This window comes from Oncorhynchus keta, chromosome 22, assembly GCF_023373465.1.
Source record: "Oncorhynchus keta strain PuntledgeMale-10-30-2019 chromosome 22, Oket_V2, whole genome shotgun sequence".
Taxonomy (NCBI): Eukaryota; Metazoa; Chordata; class Actinopteri; order Salmoniformes; family Salmonidae; genus Oncorhynchus; species Oncorhynchus keta.
Window position 1 is genome coordinate 30048644 of NC_068442.1, and position 18984 is coordinate 30067627.

Consider the following 18984-nt stretch of genomic DNA (forward strand, 5'->3'; position numbering starts at 1 on the left):
GCTTGCATGCATATGTCTGTATCTCTTTCTTTCCACACAAACTTTAAATTCAGGTGATGTGAGCTATGGAATATTTTAGTGCTGCTACTTCACCCCGGATAGCCTTAGTACAGCCCTCAAACTTCTTAACCTGGCATTAACAGACAGACAGATAGGGAGTCTGTGTCTCAAATGCAGCCGATGGACCCTGGTCAAAAGTAGTGCACTATAAAGGGAATATGGTGCCATGTGGGACACAACCAGTATTAGTGTCCCCTGGCCGCATGTTCTCTCTGAGTCAGATCATTCCCAAGAGAGGTGAACATCACCACGCCCCACCCCATCCCCTTGGGGCTGAATGAGGACAGCCTTCATACTGTGTTGAACAGGGATGATAGCAGGGTCTGGTCAGATGGGCCTGGTCAAGCCTAAAATAAACACTCCATCCACACCAACTAGCCTGGGAGATTGGCCTGGATGATGCCTTTGAAAGGAGACAATCTCTGGAACTAGGGGACAGAGAACTGCTGACTGCTGATTGAAACCGACCTCTCATTGCTTGGAAGAGGGAGAGAAGTCAAAGAGAGGGAGAAAGAGAGAGAGACAGACAGACAGGTCATGAGCAGATGAGCTCCTGCATGTTTCAGCATGTTCTTAAAAAATATAGAGATTTAGAGTTAGATAAACTTAGATTTTTTTTGTCAGGGACATATACAGAATGCTACACTCTAGAACATAACCTTCACTCAAAATCAAAACTCCAAACCTACAACCTGATTTTGGATGGGATTACTGAATCACCTGGAAGGCTTACAACTACCAAAGATTATTATTACAAAGCTATACAGCAAATGCTCTGGTAAACAACAGAAACCTGAAAACACCATCCAACCTGAGTGAGTATGTTTAGTCTTAAGATATATTTTATTTCCAAAAGCCAAGAAGAAAAATACATGACATTACTTTATAAGGACTGAATGCTAAATTAAGGCTGCCAAGCTTGATACAACTTCAATTAGTACTGATGTGTCAAGTGGGAGGTCTCAAAGCCCTTCAGCCCAACAATGGCAGGAGAGTCTCACAGTCTACTCCAACCTAATGGAGAGTCTTTAGAAGCTGTCTTCCGCTGTTATTAGATAGTTCAAATACAGTGCCCTGTGTATGTGAAGAATAATAAGACAAGAAATGAGTACAAAATGAAACTCCTTATGAAAAATCAAGAGACACTGTTTGCTGACTATTATAAAAATGGGAACATCAGCAACCTCATCTTCCACACAAACCATCCCCTGGCATGGCACAGTGTTATGTCAACACACTACCCCTCTGTTAAGAGGGTGGGTGTTGCTGATGGGTGGAATTTCAAGATACTTGACAACGAGGACTAATATACATTTCTATAGGTCTTCAACAGTATTGGTACAGGGCAACCCCAAACAGTTTCAGCTGGACTTCCACCTAATCAAAGAATTAGTTCAGCAGGAGAAGCTCTCCCTTGAGAAAGATACCCCCACCACGAGCAGGTCAGACCAGACCTCTTCATTATATAACCCCACAGACGAGCAACCCCAAGCGAAAAGTCAACCTCCCAGCACATAGTTCTACTCCCTTATTGAAATGAAGGATACATTTACCCAGCTGGAGGTAAGGCAGGTGGATCTGCAACAGCAGGTGATTACATTCCAGTCAGCACAGACCCAGACAACAGTCCAGCCCAACATCCCCTTAACCAGACCCGGAGTGCTGGAGGTGGAGAGAGACATATCTGCACTCTAGACTGTGGTGAGACAACTTTAACATGATAAGAAGCATGAGCAGGAGAAGAACAGAGCACTAGAGGAGAGGATCAGACTTCTGGAGGAGAGGGTGAAGGGGATGGCGTGTGACAGAGAACAACCTGCTAGAGAGGTGGCCACCCACGCAGAGAATCCAGCAGAACAACTCACCTCAGCTCCCAACAATAGTCTTGACACCACAGCAGAACAGTCCACCCCAGAGCCTGACCATAGCCTCGACATCACAACGGGACAGACAAATGAAGTACCCCAAGTACAGGGGATTTCACCCCTCTGAGCACCCCCCCCCCCACACACACACACACACACCCACTGAGGACATACACATGACACAGATTGTACTCCTTATGGACTCAAACAGGAAATATATACAATCATTTTTAGGGCACACCCAGCGTGCCCTAGACCTTTTGTCTGAGGACCAACTAGGTTCACCTAGCCACATAATAATACACACAGGCACAAATGACCTGAGAGCCCAGCAGGAAAGGGTGGCCACAGCATTCAAGGGAGTGATAGAAAAAGCTTCTTCTACAGCGGGTAAACAGCGGGTAAACGCAAGTATTTCCTGTGAATGTGCCTCAAAACCAAATGTTTACCTGGCCCACCACTCCACCCTGGACTTGAACAGCCTTTATGACAAGGTCCACCTATACAAGGCAGCAGTGCCCACATTCGCCTGGACCCTAAAGGACATCGCTCTTTAACGCAGCCCCAACTTCACACAAGAGAATAGATCTATAGACACCCCGCCCAGACCAGCGAGACACTCTCCCAGACCTGCGGGGATCGTAAAATCGTAAATATAGACATTGTCATCCTACAAGAAACATGGTATAGAGGAGACGGACCCACTGACTGCCCTCTAGGTTACAGAGAGCTGGTAGTCCCATCCACCAAACTACCAGGTGTGAAACAGGGAAGGGACTCAGGGGGTATGCTAATTTGGTATAGAGCAGACCTAACCCACTCCAATAAATTAGTCAAAACAGGAACATTTTACATTTGGCTAGAAATTCAAAAGGAAATTATCTTAACAGAGAAAAATGTCCTCCTGTGTGCTACCTACAGTATATCCCCCCACAATAATCCCCATACTTTAATGGAGACAGCTTTTCCATCCTGGAGGGGGAAATCAATCATTTCCAGGCCCAGTGACATGTACTAGTCTGTGGCGACCTAAATTCCAGAACCGGACAAGAACCTGACACCCTCAGCACAAAGGGGGACAAACACCTGCCTGGAGGTGACAGCATCCCCTCCCCCATATGCCCCCCATAGGCACCATTATGACAACATGACCAACAAAAATGGGTCTCAACTCCAGCAGCTCTGTCGCCCGCGGTGTATGTACATAGTCAATGGTAGGCTTTGAGGGGACTCCTATGGTAGGTACACCTATAGCTCATCTCTTGGCAGTAGTACTGTGGACTACTTTATCACTGACCTCAACCCAGAGTCTCTCAGAGTGTTCACAGTCAGCCCACTGACACCTCTATCAGATTACAGCAAAATCACAGTCAAAGCCAAAGGAACTGAGTAATATTAAGAAATGCTATAGATGGAAAGAATGTAGCGTGGAAACCTACCACAAAAAAACAATAAGGCAACAACAAATTCAATCCCTTTTAGACAACTTCCTGGACAAAACGTTCCACAGTAATAGTGAAGGTATAAACCTGGCAGTAAAAATATTAGAAGTATATTTGACCTCTCAGCTTCTCTATCAAATCTATACATTTCAAGCAGAAAACTGGACAAAATTAACAACAATGACAAATGGTTTGATGAAGAATGCAAAAACCTAAGAAAGAAATTGAGAAGCCTGTCCAACCATAAACATAGACACCCAGAAAACAAGGAACAGCACGTTCCAGTCGTCAGGACCACAAACACAAATTCGATCTAGACACTGTTGCCATAGAGCACACAACAAACTATACATACCTCGGCCTAAACATCAGCGCCACAGGTAACTTCCACAAAGCTGTGAACGATCTGAGAGACAAGGCAAGGGCAGTCTATGCAATCAAAAGGAACATCAAATTTCGACATACCAATTAGGATCTGATTAAAAATACTTGAATCAGTTATAGAACCCATTGCCTTTTATGGTTATGAGATCTGTGGTCCACTCATCAACCAACAAGTACCACATTGAGACTCTGCATGCAGAATTCTAAAAAAATATCCTCAGTGTACAACGTGAAATACCAAATAATACATCCAGAGCAGAATTAGGCCGATACCCCCTAATTATCAAAATCCAGAAAAGAGACGTTAAATTCTACAACCACCTAAAAGGAAGTAAATCCTAACCCTTTACAAAGCCATCACCTACAGAGAGATTATTAACCTGGGGAAGAGTCCCCTAAGCAAGCTGGTCCTGGGGCTCTGACAGCAACACAATCAGACTCAACCAAATCATGAGAAAACAAAAAGATAATTACTTGACACATTGGAAAGAATTAACAAAAAAACAGAGCATACTAGAATGCTATTTGGCCCTAAACAGCGAGTACGCAGTGGCAGAAACCTGACCACTGTGACTGACCCAAACTTAAGGAAAGCTTTGACTATATGCAGACTCAGTGAGCATAGCCTTGCTATTGAGCAAGGCCGCCGTAGGCAGACCTGGCTCTCAGGAGAAGACAGGCTATGTGCACACTGCCCACAAAATGAGGTGGAAACTGAGCTGCACTTCCTAACCTCCTGCCAAATGTATGACATATTAGAGAGACTTTTTTCCCTCAGATTACACAGATCCACAAAGAATTCGAAAACAAACCCGATTTTGACAAACTCCCATATCTACTGGGTGGAATACCACAGTGTTCCATCACAGCAGCAAGATTTGTGACCTGTTGCCGCAAGAAAAGGGCAACCAGTGAAGCACAAACAACATGTAAATACAACCTATATTTATGTTAATTTATTTTCCCTTTCGTACTTTAACCATCTGCAAGTCGTTACAACACATAATACAACATTTGTAATGTCTTTATTCTTTTGGATCTTCTCTGAGTGTAATGTTTACTGTTAAACAAATGTTTCCCATGCCAATAAAGCCCCTTGAATTGAATTGAATTAAAGAGAGAGAGAGAGAGAGAGAGAGAGAGAGAGAGAGAGAGAGAGAGAGAGAGAGAGAGAGTGAGTGAGTGAGTGAATGAGACAGAGAGCAGGGAGGGTATGAGAAGCAATCTCTCAAGTAAAGAGGGGGAGGTGTTAGAGAGAGCAGTTTGGGTTGCTCTTCTAGTCAAAGCCTGAGTTAAATTGTTCCAGCATTCTTTAATTTGAGGATGGTGTAGATTAAGCCAAAAAAGGATCTTCTCTCCCCTTTCTTTTTAATCCTGGACAACCCACATGAGAAGCACAGTTATTGAGTAATACTGTCAAAAAAGACATTATCTTGCAGCCGCCGTGTGCGTACTTGCGTGCATGTGTTTGGGCTTGTGTGTGTGTGTGTACATGTGTTTGGGCTTGTGTGTGTGTGTGTACATGTGTGTGTACATGTGTGTCTACATGTGTGCGAAGGGATGGGATGGAAGTGTTGGGAATGAAGGACAGAGAGACGAGTTTGACACTGGATTCATGTTCAACTGAATAGCTTTCGAGAAATGTGAATAATGCGAGGGAGAGAACATGGTGCGTTTAATAGCCTCTAAATGTAAGTCACTTCAAGTGGAGCGTGATTCACACTGGGTAATCTACCTTGAACAAAACAACATACACTATCCCTCACTTGTCAGCGCCAAGTCCACTGATGTGATGAAGAATGCAAAAAGCAAAAACCTTATTTTAAACCTAACTGACACATTTCCAGATGCCCTTGTATGTGCTGACCAATAGTGTACCCCTGTCCCTCCAGTTCCAGACCACTGAATAGCTGTCTATATGTCAGTTGACCAGTCTTGTCCCTCTGTCCCACTGAATAGCTGTCTATATGTCAGTTGACCAGTCTTGTCCCTCTGTCTCTCTCTGTTCCTCCAGTTCCAGGCCAATGTGGATGAGGGCTCCACAGGGGTGGTGGTCAACCTGACTGTGGACGACAGAGATGACCCTGCGACGGGGGCGTGGCGAGCCATCTACTCCATCATCAAAGGTGACCCCACCCAGAGCTTTGAGATCCAAACCAACCCTGACAACAATGAGGGCATGCTTTCCCTCATTAAGGTAACCACAGGGCCCGAAAGTTATCTCAATTATCTCTCTCAAATATCTCTCTCAATTATCTCTCAAATGTTTCTCTTAATTATCTTTCTCAAATATCTCTCATCTCTCTTGTTGATGGAATAGCTAATAAAGGTGTGTTTTTGGTGTCACTGTAACAGGCAGGTTGGATGGTGATATTATATACGGCACGATTTGGCCATTTCACTGGAGATATGAACATACAGCTTGCACAGTAAAGAACCTGTAGCACCAACAGTTTTTATTGCTCTCATTATTCCAATAAATGTGTGTTATCATGCAATATAGAAATAAAGGATATTTGTAACCTTGGTAACGTTGTATGTTTCACTCTAGTACACTGCAGTTTGCCCCTTTACTCTCATGTGTAATTTTCTCCTACACTATTGACATACTATAAGAGAAACCTGTTACACACTGAGAGTCCAAAACATTAGGAACACTTGCTCTTTCCATAGCATAGACTGACCAGCTATGATCCCTTACTGATGTCACTTGTTAAATCCACTTCAATCAGTGGTGAAGAAACAGGTTAAATTAGGATTTTTAAGCCTTGAGATAATTGAGACATGGATTGTGCATTCAGAGGGTGAATGGGCAAGATAAAATATTTGAACGGGGTATGTTAGTAGGTGACAGGCTCACCAGTTTGAGTGGGGCAAGAACTGCAACACTGCTGGGTTTTTCACGCACAACAGTTTCCTATGTGTATCAAGGACATCCAGGCAACTTGACACAACTGTGGGAAGCATTGGCGTCAACATAGGCCAGCATCTCTGTGGAACAATTCGACACCTTGCAGAGTCCATGAGGCTGTTTTAAGGGCAAAAGGGGGTGCAACTCAATATTAGGAAGGTTTTCCTAATGTTTTGTCCACTCAGTGTGGAAGTGTTAACTACATGATTAACACTCTCATCTCATCTCCTCCCCTCCCCTCTCCTCCCCTCTCCACTCCTCTCCTCCTCCAGCCTCTAGACTATGAGAGCTTAGTGTTCCACACGCTGCTGATCAAGGTGGAGAACGAGGACCCCCTGGTGCCAGATGTGGGCTACGGCTCCAGTTCTACAGCCACCGTACACATTACCATCCTGGACGTCAACGAAGGACCAGTCTTCTTCCCCGACCCCCTTCAGGTCACCAAGATGGAGAACGTACCCCTGGGAAGCTTCGTGGCCTTACTCAACGCCACCGACCCAGACGTCCTCCAATCACAGAGCATCAGGTGAGTGATGAGGTCATCAAGCTGCACCAGGTAGAACATTCTGTAGCATTCGGAGTTCCACACATTCAGCGTGGACATTAGGTCCACACTGACTGCCGGCTTGACAACAATGAGCTGTGTGCAGGTATATTAATGTGCAGTAAATCTCATCAGGTGTTGATTCCACAGATGCTCCCCTTTGTTATTGATTGAAACTGGTCAAGGCGGGCAGTCAGGGTTCAAAACGATCATGTACAAGGAAGTTTGTTCTCTCTCTTTTCACCTCTTTACCATCTCTCAACTTCAGAGTTTGTCTATGGTATTGAAAGAGAGAGATTCTTCTCAGTGAGCTTCTCCATGTAAGTGTGACCAGGTGATTTAACAAAGACGACCTATCAGAAGTGTAGCCTGGCATGACAGCACACATCATGGTTTCCAGACATCTCTCCATCTGTTTCAGCTCTCACCTCTCTCTCCATCCCTCCATCCCTCAAGTGTCCCGCCCTGTCTATCACCAGACACCCTATTTATCATCTTATGCATGTCAGCCTCTTATAAAACTGCCTGTCTGACTGTCAACTTTCTGTAAACAGTCCAATTATTCCTCTGTCACCAGGGTGGCCTATTACTAGAGAGGCGTGTTCAAGTCAACTCTATTCTCAGTGTCGAGGAGGTCTATTACTTTTTGCTGTGTGTAACAGTCAAATTGTTCCCTGGCAGCCTTGGGGAGCCATTACATGTAGGTGAACTTATCTTGCTTTACAAAAGGGGAAAGTTGTGATTGCTTTATTGGATTTAAGGAGAGATTTATGCTAAATGTGTGATGCTACAGCTCGTGAATTGTTGGTGTTACATCACATTTTTTAGATTTTAATGTAAATATATCAGGTCATAGATATCAGGCCCTCTGTGGAAAGGGTTTTACATGGAATCCAAAAGGGTTCTTCAAATGGTTCTCCTACGAGGACAGCCAAATAACCCTTTTAGGTTCTACAGTGGTTCCTCCTTTAAAAGTTGCATCATACTGAACCACACCTTGGGGGCTGCTTCAGGATTCTATTATATTCTATTTAATTGTCAGCCATTTATTACATTAATGCAAGTTAGTGCTAGTTTGACCACCAGAGGGCATCTTTGAGAAACATTTGATATTCTCCCATATTGACGTTACTAGAGAATTTAAAACATTTTTGGTAATAACATAGTACATGGGAATGAAAGAAATGTGGCTTAATTAATTTAATTAATATTATGGTGTTTCTATTCCGAGAAAAATGAAACCCTCAGGGTTTCCGTTAGGATGGAATGGAAAATATTGCACTGTACAATGTGACGGTCAGGAGTAGGCTACAGCATAAGAGGTTTGGACAATTCTAAATTAATATCTAAGGGGCATAACATTTCCACACCCTAATTGTAGTGTAACCAATACGCATTTTGCCTATGGTAGGCCAATAGTATATCTAAAAAAGAAAATAATTAAATGACGTGACTCTCCACCAATAATTACATTTAGGGGATTGGAGGATTCTAAATTAATGTCTATGGGGCATTTTCTGTGAGGATCTGTGAGAATATCTGAGAAAATATGTTTTTTTTTACATTATTCTAAATGAATTAATAATAATAAGAATCGCTTTGTTTATAAAGTAACAATATTTTGGAGATTTCATTTTCATTGAGCCTAGAGTGAGCGAGAAAAAGTTAGTCCTTGAACAGGGGGTGAGACATTCTCACTCATTTGTAAATAAAACCAGTTTGTAATTTAGAATGATTTATTTCTGGAGAAACCTAACTTGATTATTTAGCAGACATCACTTGCTTATATTCAGTCAAGATATTCAGTTGAAGTCGTAAGTTTACATACACTTAGGTTGGAGTCATTAAAACTCGTTATTCAACCACTCCACACATTTCTTGTAAACAAACTATAGTTTTGGCAAGTCGGATAGGACATATACTTTGTGCATGACAAATGTCATTTTTCCAACAATTGTTTACAGACAGATTATGTCACTTATAATTCACTGTATCACAATTTCAGTGGGTCAGAAGATTACATACTCAAAGTTGACTGTGCCTTTCAACAGCTTTGAAAATTCCAGAAAATTATGTCATGGCTTTAGAAGCTTCTGATAGGCTAATTGACATAATTTGAGTCAATTGGAGGTGTACCTGTGAATGTATTTCAATGCCTACCTTCAAACTCAGGGCCTCTTTGCTTGACATCATGGGAACATCAAAAGAAATCAGCCAAGACCTTAGAAACAAATTGTAGACCTCCACAAGTCTGGTTCATCCTTGGGAGCAATTTCCAAATGCCTGAAGGTACCACGTTCATCTGTACAAACAATAGTATGCAAGTATAAACACCTTGGGACCGCGCAGCCGTCATTCCTCTCAGAAAGGAGACGCGTTCTGTCTCCTGGAGATAAACGTACTTTGGTGCGAAAAATGCAAATCAATCCCAGAACAACAGCAAAGTATCTAGTGAAGATGCTGGAGGAAACAGGTACAAAAGTACCTATATCTCCAGTAAAACAAGTCCTATATCGACATAACCTGAAAGGCCCCTCAGCAAGGAAGAAGCCACTGCTCCAAACCCACCATAAAAAAAAACAGACTACGGTTTGCAACTGCACATGGGGACAAAGATTGTAGGTTTGTAGAAATGTCCTCTGATCTGATGAAACAAAAATAGAACTGTTTGGCCATATTGACCGTCTTTATGTTTGGAGGAAAAAGGGGGAGGCTTGCAAGCCGAAGAACACCATCCCAACCGTAAAGTACGGGGGTGGCAGCATCATGCTTTGGGGGTGCTTTGCTGCAGGAGGGTCTGCTGCACTTCAAAAAATAGATAGCATCATGAGGGAGGGAAATTATGTGGATATATTGAAGCAACATCTCAAGACATCAGTCAGGAATTTCAAGCTTGGTCGCAAATGGGTCTTCCCATTGGACAATGTTCCCAAGCATACTTCCAAAACTGTGTCAAAATGGCTTAAGGACAACAAAGTCAAGATATTGGAGTGGCCATCCCAAAGCCCTCAATCCCTTATAACATTTGTGGCAGAACTGAAAAAGCATGTGCGAGCAAGGAGGCCTACAAACCTGACTCAGTTACACCAGCTCTGTCAGGAGGAATGAGCCAAAATTCACCCAACTTATTGTGGGGAGCTTGTGGAAGGCTACCCAAAATATTTGACCCAAGTTAAACAATTTAAAGGCAATGCTACCAAATACTAATTGAGTGTGTGTCAACTTCTGATCCACTGGGAATGTGATGAAAGAAATAAAAGCTGAAATAAATAATTCTCTCTACTATTATTCTGACATTTCACATTCTTAAAATAAAGTGGTGATCCTAACTGACCGAAGACAGACAGGGAATTTTTACTATGATTAAATGTCAGGAATTGTGAAAAACAGCGTTTCAATGTACTTGGCTAAAGTGTATGTAAACTTTCGACTTCAACTGTATATCTTAAGAATATCATGGAATATAGTTGAACATTTTAGTTTCTCCATGCTTGTCTCAGAGCAGCGCGAAACGGTGCTGAAATAGACGGCAAGGCTATATATAACCATATTTTGGAAATTATTTTGTTTTCAAAAAAATGAAAGTGAGCGATTGTAATCTGAATAAAGGCCAAAATAATACTTATAAAGGCCAAAATATAGCCCTTACGAATAGCCATAATGACGCTATACAACGTGACCATGTGTGTTTGATAGAATATTTTCCAGTAAGCAACTTTGTTCCAATATTTCTGTAATTCAGTGATATTTTTTCCCATAGTAATTTGTTATGGATCCATAACTAAATCCACATCTGCATTTATTAACGAAAGCATAAAGATGCTGATGAAGAAAAACAGTACTGTACAGTAAATGCTTTTACATTTGGATAATAAAACATTTAAAGCATTTTGAAGATATAAGCCACTTGCATTTGTTTATTAGGCTAATCTGTAGTCTGACAAGAAAACAGCCTACAATACATACTGTAGTAGCCATGTGAAAGTGCCTAATTCCTTACTAATTACTTAATAAAGTGAAGATTATTGTTGAAATGAATTGCTCAACTGGTGTAGAATTTCTACTTTATCTTTAACTTTAACTCTGCATAACAAGTTAGCTATATTTTCAGCACGAGCCACTGTTCACCTCCTATTGATTGCACTGTGCTTGCCGCCAGTTGTTTTTTACATTGAACCTTTTCTAGAAAAGTCAGGTAAGAACAAATTCTTATTTACAATGACGGCCTTCCCCAGCCAAACCCGGATGACGCTGGGTTAATTGTGCATCGCCATATGGCACTCCCAATCATGGTCGGATGTGATACAGCTTGTATTTGAATCAGGGACTGTAGTAATGCCTCTTGCACTGAGATGCAATGCCTTTGAATGGTTGAAACAAATTATTTGTTGCAAGTTGGGGAGTTTTTTTTTTCACACCTAGTTCGGCTATTGGACAATTCTTTAGTAAAGGTTGAGTAGTCTAATCTTCAGCTAACATCCCACCCCAGAAACGTTGTTTGCAGAATTCACGGCTTGCTACAGTACGCTTGTGAAAAACAAAATGCCTCCAGCTGTCGAAAAATAGAATATCTAAGGGGCTTTTATTTAATTATAATGCAGGCTTAATAATAATAATAATAATATTTTTTCCCCCTTCCACTTCCTAAAGAGCCTGGATTGTTACTCCCATCTTGTTCCTCGCCCTCTTCCACGCGTCATTTTCCGCCTGAGTGGCTCGCTTGTGGAGATGCTGGCAGCATAGGGCAGCACCTTCGGTTGTGCGTCAAGAATTCGGCATAGCAAGTTTGTATGAAGGTCTGGTTATTCACAGGCAAGTAGTAATATGCTCTAAACCGCTCTGGTGACAAAACAACGTTGCTGCCCTGTTTCCAGTTGTCCACATGGCTGGGAGAACCTATTCAAGTAAGTAAACACATTTCAAAAATGTAAAAAAAAAAAAAAAAATGTATTATTAGCTACAGTAACTAGCTACAGTGCATTTTAACTAAAATTAGCTGCTAATGTAGAGATAGCTAGCTAAGTTAAATACATTTGACCAGTTACCAAACTTCATATTAGCTAGCTATCTTGAAATATTTAACACTGTATAATACATGTGTAGGTAGCTAGCTAACAGCCATGGAGGAGGGTCAAAGGATAGCAGGCCCAGCTGTCAATGTGAGAGAGAAGGCTATTCTGGATAGAGCAGGTACTTTTGTGTAGTTTCAGTCCTTAGAAGTTAGGACAGAGAATATCATATTCAGTGCTGTCTAATTTGAGTATAATGAAGTCTATTTCTTGTGATGTTTTCTGTCCTCAGATACAGAGAACTATGAAAGCCTGTCTGCAGATGAAGAGGTCCCAATGAAGAGCAGCGGTTCTCAGTCCTGGTCCTGGGGACTTAAAAGGGGTGCATATTTTTGATTTTGCCTTAACACTATATAGCGGATTCAAATTATCAAGTCATCATCAGGCTTCAAGTGGTATTTATGTATTCATTTGTGATGCTATCCTTGATATGATCCTGCTATTGTCACACGCTACACATGTATCTGTCTATCCAATGTTGTCGTGATTTGTTATAAGGGATATTATACTTTAGTAGTTCACAATGAACTGGTAATGTAAAAGTATAATAATGATATTATATTCTATTGTTTGTCCTCGTGTGTCTGTTTTTCACCATAAAGTACTCTGTAGCCATTTAGTGTGGACATTAGGTGAGACTACACACACACAGATTCCTGTTGAACACAGTATCTTTAACTACCTTATTTTCTCAATAACAGTCTCTCTCCTTCACTTCATCCCTCACCCCCTTCACCCTAAATCCTCTAGGTTATATCAGCTGTGTTGGTAAACCCCTCCCGCATCTGACCTGACTGACATTGAGGGCACAGCATGATCATAGATGAGAGGTCACTTGGTCAGGTCAACAGGAAGTATTATTAAATAGTTACTTTACATTGAAATACAGATAGAGATGTAGTAGTTCCAGAGTTAATAATCAAAGGTCAGTTTAGAATTTCAACTCCTAATGATTATGATGACTGACTGTGTTAGAATTAAAAAGAAACTTATCTTAATCATGCTCTCTCTATCAATCTGTCTCTAGTCTGTGGGTATATTTTAATGTGAGAGAGGAAGCCAGTCCAGTCATCGCCACCTCACCCGCTCTTAGGATAATCTTTCGGTCAACTGGCGGCCCAAGGCTGGTCAGGAGACACCGCTAGAGACACTATGTAATTGTGATGAACTGAGAAAATATTAGGGTAGCACTGTAATTCCTTAATCATATGCTTGTAATGAATAGTGGAGACAGAGAGCTGGTTTCAAGCGCAGGGCGCCGCGGGTGTTTTTTGCAAAGGACCACAGGAGGAGGCAGGTATCTGGGTCCAGGGGCAGGCAGAAGGTCATATACAGGGGCTCCAAAAGTGGTAACAGTACAGGCAGGGAAAAGGTTCGTAAAGTAGTCTGGGAGATCAGGCAATACGTAGATAACAGGACATCCGATAGGCTAAAGTACAGGCAGGGAATAGGCAAAAGGTGTCTTTGGTGAGTAGATCAAGATATCGTCAATGTACACGATGAGGAACTGGTTGATCAAGTCCTGGAAACCTTCATTCATGAAGGAATGGAAGACTGCGAGAGCATTGTTGAGAACGTAGAGCATAACCAGGCATTCGTAGTGACCCCCAGCGGTGATGAATGCCATCTTCCACAGAATATTACAATTATAATATGTATAATGCATATATTATGTATTTATAACACCTGGATAATGAAATTCCAATAAAGCATTTTACATTATCCACTGGCTGGAATTAAGTATCTCATTGAAATACTACACCTATCTTGTGTCCTCAGATTAATGCAGATGAAGGGAGTTAGATATGCATAGGAAGTGTGGTTTTGTAACGGCGTTCTTCGTTTGTCAAAAGAGAGTCGGACCGAAATGCAGCGTAGTGGTTACTCATGTCTTTAATGAACAAAGATCGTGATACATGAAATAACTTAACAAATACGAAAACAACAAACAGAACGTGAAACCTATTACAGCCTATCTGGTGAAACTACACAGAGACAGGAACAATCACCCACAAAATCCAAAGCGAAACCCAGGCTACCTAAATACGGTTCCCAATCAGAGACAACGAGAATCACCTGGCTCTGATTGAGAACCACCTCAGGCAGCCAAGCCTATACAATACCCCTACTCAGCCGTAATCCCAATAATACAAAAACCCCAATACAAAATACAACAACATAAACCCATGTCACACCCTGGCCTGACCAAATAATTAAAGAAAACACAAAATACTAAGACCAAGGCGTGACAGAATCCCCCCTAAGGTGCGGACTCCGGGACGCACCTCAAAACCATAGGGAGGGTCCGGGTGGGCATCTGTCCATGGTGGCGGTTCCGGCTCGGGACGTGGACCCCACTCCATTAATGTCCTAGTTCCTCCCCTTTGCGTCCTGGGATAATCCACCCTCACCGCCGACCATGGCCTAATAGTCCTCACCCAGGAGCAGCTCGTGACTGAGGGGCATCTCGGGGCTGAGGGACAGCTCGGGGCTGAGGGACAGCTCGGGACTGAGGGGCAGCTCGGGACTGAGGGGCAGCTCGGGACTGAGGGGCAGCTCGGGACTGAGGGGCAGCCCGGAACTGAGGGGCAGCCAGGAACTGAGGGGTAGCCCGGAACTGAGGGGAAGCCCAGTACTGAGAGGAAGCCCAGTACTGAGAGGAAGCCGAGTACTGAGATGAAGCTCAGGCAGGTAGTAGGCTCCGGTAGATCCTGGCTGGCTGGCGGAACTGGAAGATTCTGGTTGACTAGCAGATCTGGAAGATTCTGGTTGACTGGCAGATCTGGAAGAGACTGGTTGACTGGCAGATCTGGAAGAGACTGGTTGACTGGCAGATCTAGAAGATCATGGCTAACTGGCGGATCCTGGCTGACTGGCGGATCCTGGCTGACTGGCAGATCCTGGCTGACTGGCAGATCCTGGCCGACTGGCACTTCTGGCGGATCCTGGCTGACTGGCACTTCTGGCGGATCCTGGCAGACTGGTGGATCCAGGCTGACTGGTGGATCTAACTGATCCTGACAGAATGGTGACGCTGGGCAGACCCGGCGGCGCTGGGCAGACTGGCGGCGCTGGGCAGACTGGCGGCGCTGGGCAGACTGGCGACGCTGGGCAGACTGGCGACGCTGGGCAGACTGGCGGCGCTGGGCAGACTGGCGACGCTGGGCAGACTGGCGGCGCTGGGCAGACTGGGAGCACTGGCGGCGCTGGGCAGGCGGGAGACTCCGGCAGCGCAGTAGAGGAGAAAGGCTCATGCTGCGCTAAACAGGCGGGAGACTCCAGCAGCGCAGGAGAGGAGAAAAGCGCTGGCTGCGCTGAACAGGCAAGGCGCACTGAAGGCCTGGTGCGTGGTGCTGGAACTGGTGGTACTGGATCAAGGACACGCACAGGCAGCCTGGTGCGTGGAGCTGCTACCGGAGGACTGGAGTGTGGAGGTGGCACAGGATGGGCTAGACCGTGAAGGCGTACTGGAGATCTTGAGAGCAGTGTTGGCACAGGACGTGCAAGGCTAGGGATGTGCACAGGAGGCTTAGTGCGTGAGGCTGGCACATTTTTCACTAGCTGACTAACACGCACCTCAGGACGAGTATGGAGCGCTGACCCAGGTGCCATTAAATCCCTGACACGTTCCGTCAGACGAATATCGTATCTAAAGCACCATACTAGCAACTCCCTCATTACTCTCTCCTCCACTTTCCCCATTAACTCCTTCACAGTCTCTGCTTCGCTCACCTCTAACACCGGCTCTGGTTCTGGTCTCCTCCTTGGCTCCTCACGATAAACAAGGAGAGTTGGCTCAGGTCTATCTCCTGACTCAACCATACTCTCCCTGAGCCCCCAATACATTTTTGGGGCTGGTTCTCAGGCTTCCATCCGCTACGCCGTGCTGCCTCCTCATATCTGCGCCTCTCAGCCTTCGCCGCCTCCAGTTCTTCCTTGGGGCGGCGATATTCTCCAGGCTGAGCCCAGGGTCCTTTACCGTCCAGTTCTTCCTCCCATGTCCATTTCTCCAGGTGGTGCAGCCTCTCCCACTGCAGCTGCTCTTCACGATTAACAGGGAGAGTAGGCTCAGGTCTGACTCCTGACTCTGCTACTCTCTCCCTGAGCCTCCCCCCAATAAATATTTGGGGGTGACTTTCGGGTTTCGCTCTGCACCGACCTGTCTTTCTTTTTGACTCCATTCGCCTATAGCCCTCTTCGCATTGCTCCAGCGAATCCCACGCGGGCACCTGCACTGTCTCTGGGTCGGCCGCCCACCTGTCGATTTCTTCCCACGTCGTATACTCCATGCCTCTGCTGTCCATAACTTCCTCCTTTCTCTGCTGCCTGTTAACACGCTGCTCGGTCCGAGTGTGGTGGGTGATTCTGTAACGCCTTTCTTCGTTTGTCAAAAGAGAGTCGGACCGAAATGCAGCGTAGTGGTTACTCATGTCTTTAATGAACAAAGATTGTGATACATGAAATACCTTAACAAATACGAAAACAACAAACAGAACGTGAAACCTATTACAGCCTATCTGGTGAAACTACACAGAGACAGGAACAATCACCCACAAAATACACAGCGAAACCCAGGCTACCTAAATACGGTTCCCAATCAGAGACAACGAGAATCACCTGACTCTGATTGAGAACCGCCTCAGGCAGCCAAGCCTATACAACACCCCTACTCAGCCGTAATCCCAATAATACAAAAACCCCAATACGAAATACAACAACATAAACCCATGTCACACCCTGGCCTGACCAAATAATTAAAGAAAACACAAAATACTAAGACCAAGGCGTGACAGGTTTAATGTTTTATTTTCTGTATATATTAATTACAAATCAGCCTTTACTTAAATCATGCTTCTAGTTTATTGTATAGTTACAATGTGTAATCACAGATGTCCCAGGAGTGGTAAACACTGTTGAAGTGTATAATTGTTATACATACATGCAGACACAGCATTATTCAAAGAATGGAGTTTGATACAGCTGGTATTGGATATGACTGAAAAATAATGTCTCACAGAGATTCATACCTAAACCGCACATTTATTTGCCAAGAAAGAGTACATGATCAATAAATGTATTCAATGTACAGGCCATGTGGGGAACTCATGCGTGGTAATAAATACATGTATATAGGACTTTCATTCTTGACACAATAAAGTTATTATATTCTACTCAATCCATAGGCTTCATTATTGACATTCAGACTTTAAGTCGATACAACAACTATGATAGCTGAGGTTCATAGATAGGTTCTGAACTAATATTCATACCAAACGTTTTAGGGTCCATACACAGATCTGTTACATTCTGTAGCTAGCTATACATCCATAGGCATGCAGTTATTTTTATCCTCCGTGACACAATAAGCAAGTAAATAGCTAGCTATGATACTTCTACTAAAATATAAGCAAGGCAAGCTTACACAATTGTACATTCAATTTGCAGTAAATGCTTTAGCTAGCTAGATTCTTTACATCCACTGTTCCACAAGAGGACAGCCTGGTTTTCTGGTTTTCTCAAGAGTCCCTAAAACATTCAACAACATGAATTACAATGTCATACTCATGTCATAACACTAGCTAGCTAGCTGGCTAATGTAAGCTAGTCAGCTAACTTGCTAAATAGCGATTTACGTAAATTAACGTCATGACAAAAAAATATGCACAATCGTTTCTCTACGTAACTAACATATTCCTCTCAATTGTACATTTTTAACTTGACTCGTAGTTACTTACATTTGCTTCAGCCATCTTCGCTGAAGAAAGTCACCAGCGACTTACATCGAATTCGTCATTGGAACCTGTCAATATTTTGTTTTAAAACTAATACCTTTATTTAACTAGGCACGTCAAATTCTTATTTTCAATGATAGTCTAGGAACAGTAGGTTAAGTGCCGTGTTCAGGGGCAGAATGACAGATTTTTACCTTGTCCACTCAGGGATTCAATCTTGCAACCTTTCAGTTATTAGTCCAACGCTCTAACCACTAGGCTACCAGCCGCCCCGACATGATTGGTCATACAAAAACCTTGGGACCCAATTGCATAATGAGTGCTCCAACTCCCCCTTGCAGTGGTCTGGAGCAATGAAGCCGTGACGCTGGGTAGCTCTAAGTCCCGCGGTGTAAGCTAGCAACTTTTAAAGGAGGAACCACTGTAGATAACGCCTTTTTTTCAAAGAGTGTACTTTACTGTCTTGCTCTCTCTTTTATCTGTCTCTCTGTATTCATTTCTCTCCCTCTCTCTTTTGGGGACTTTTATGTCTTTTGATCTGTTTTTGCCAGTGAAATGGACTTTGAAGTGACACAGCTTTCACCTGAGGCTAGAGGAGAATGAGGACAGGGGAAGACGTGAGGTGGAGATGGAGAAAGAGTGTATAGAGAGCAGTGAAAGAGAATAAAGGGGAGAAGGTGTGACAGTGTAAGTGTGTGTGTGTGCGTGTGTGTGTGTGCGTCAAGTAAAATAAAAAGTTATTTGTTTCATGCTTCGTAAATAACAGGTGTAGAGTTACAGGGAAATGCTTACTTACGGGTACTTTTCCAACAATGCAGAGTAAAATATTTTAAAAAATTGTGACACAAGGAATAAATACACAGTGAACAACAAATAACAAGAATGAGTCAACAAAACAAAAACACAGCTATATACAGGGAGTACCAGTACTGAGTCAAAATGCAGGGGTACGAGGTAATTGAGGTAACTACTGTGCT

At 43.4% G+C, this 18984-nt stretch overlaps 1 protein-coding gene across 1 annotated transcript in view; it reads left to right on the forward strand.

Annotated features, from left to right (window-relative positions):
• The window catches only part of LOC118401299 (cadherin-13-like), a 636121-nt gene that overhangs the window by 510299 nt on the left and 106838 nt on the right, over positions 1 to 18984 (forward strand). Inside the window, exons 9-10 of the mRNA XM_035798686.2 lie at positions 5766 to 5948; positions 6935 to 7188. Of these exons, the coding sequence (XP_035654579.1) occupies positions 5766 to 5948; positions 6935 to 7188 (437 nt within the window). The remainder of the gene's footprint in view (positions 1 to 5765; positions 5949 to 6934; positions 7189 to 18984) is intronic.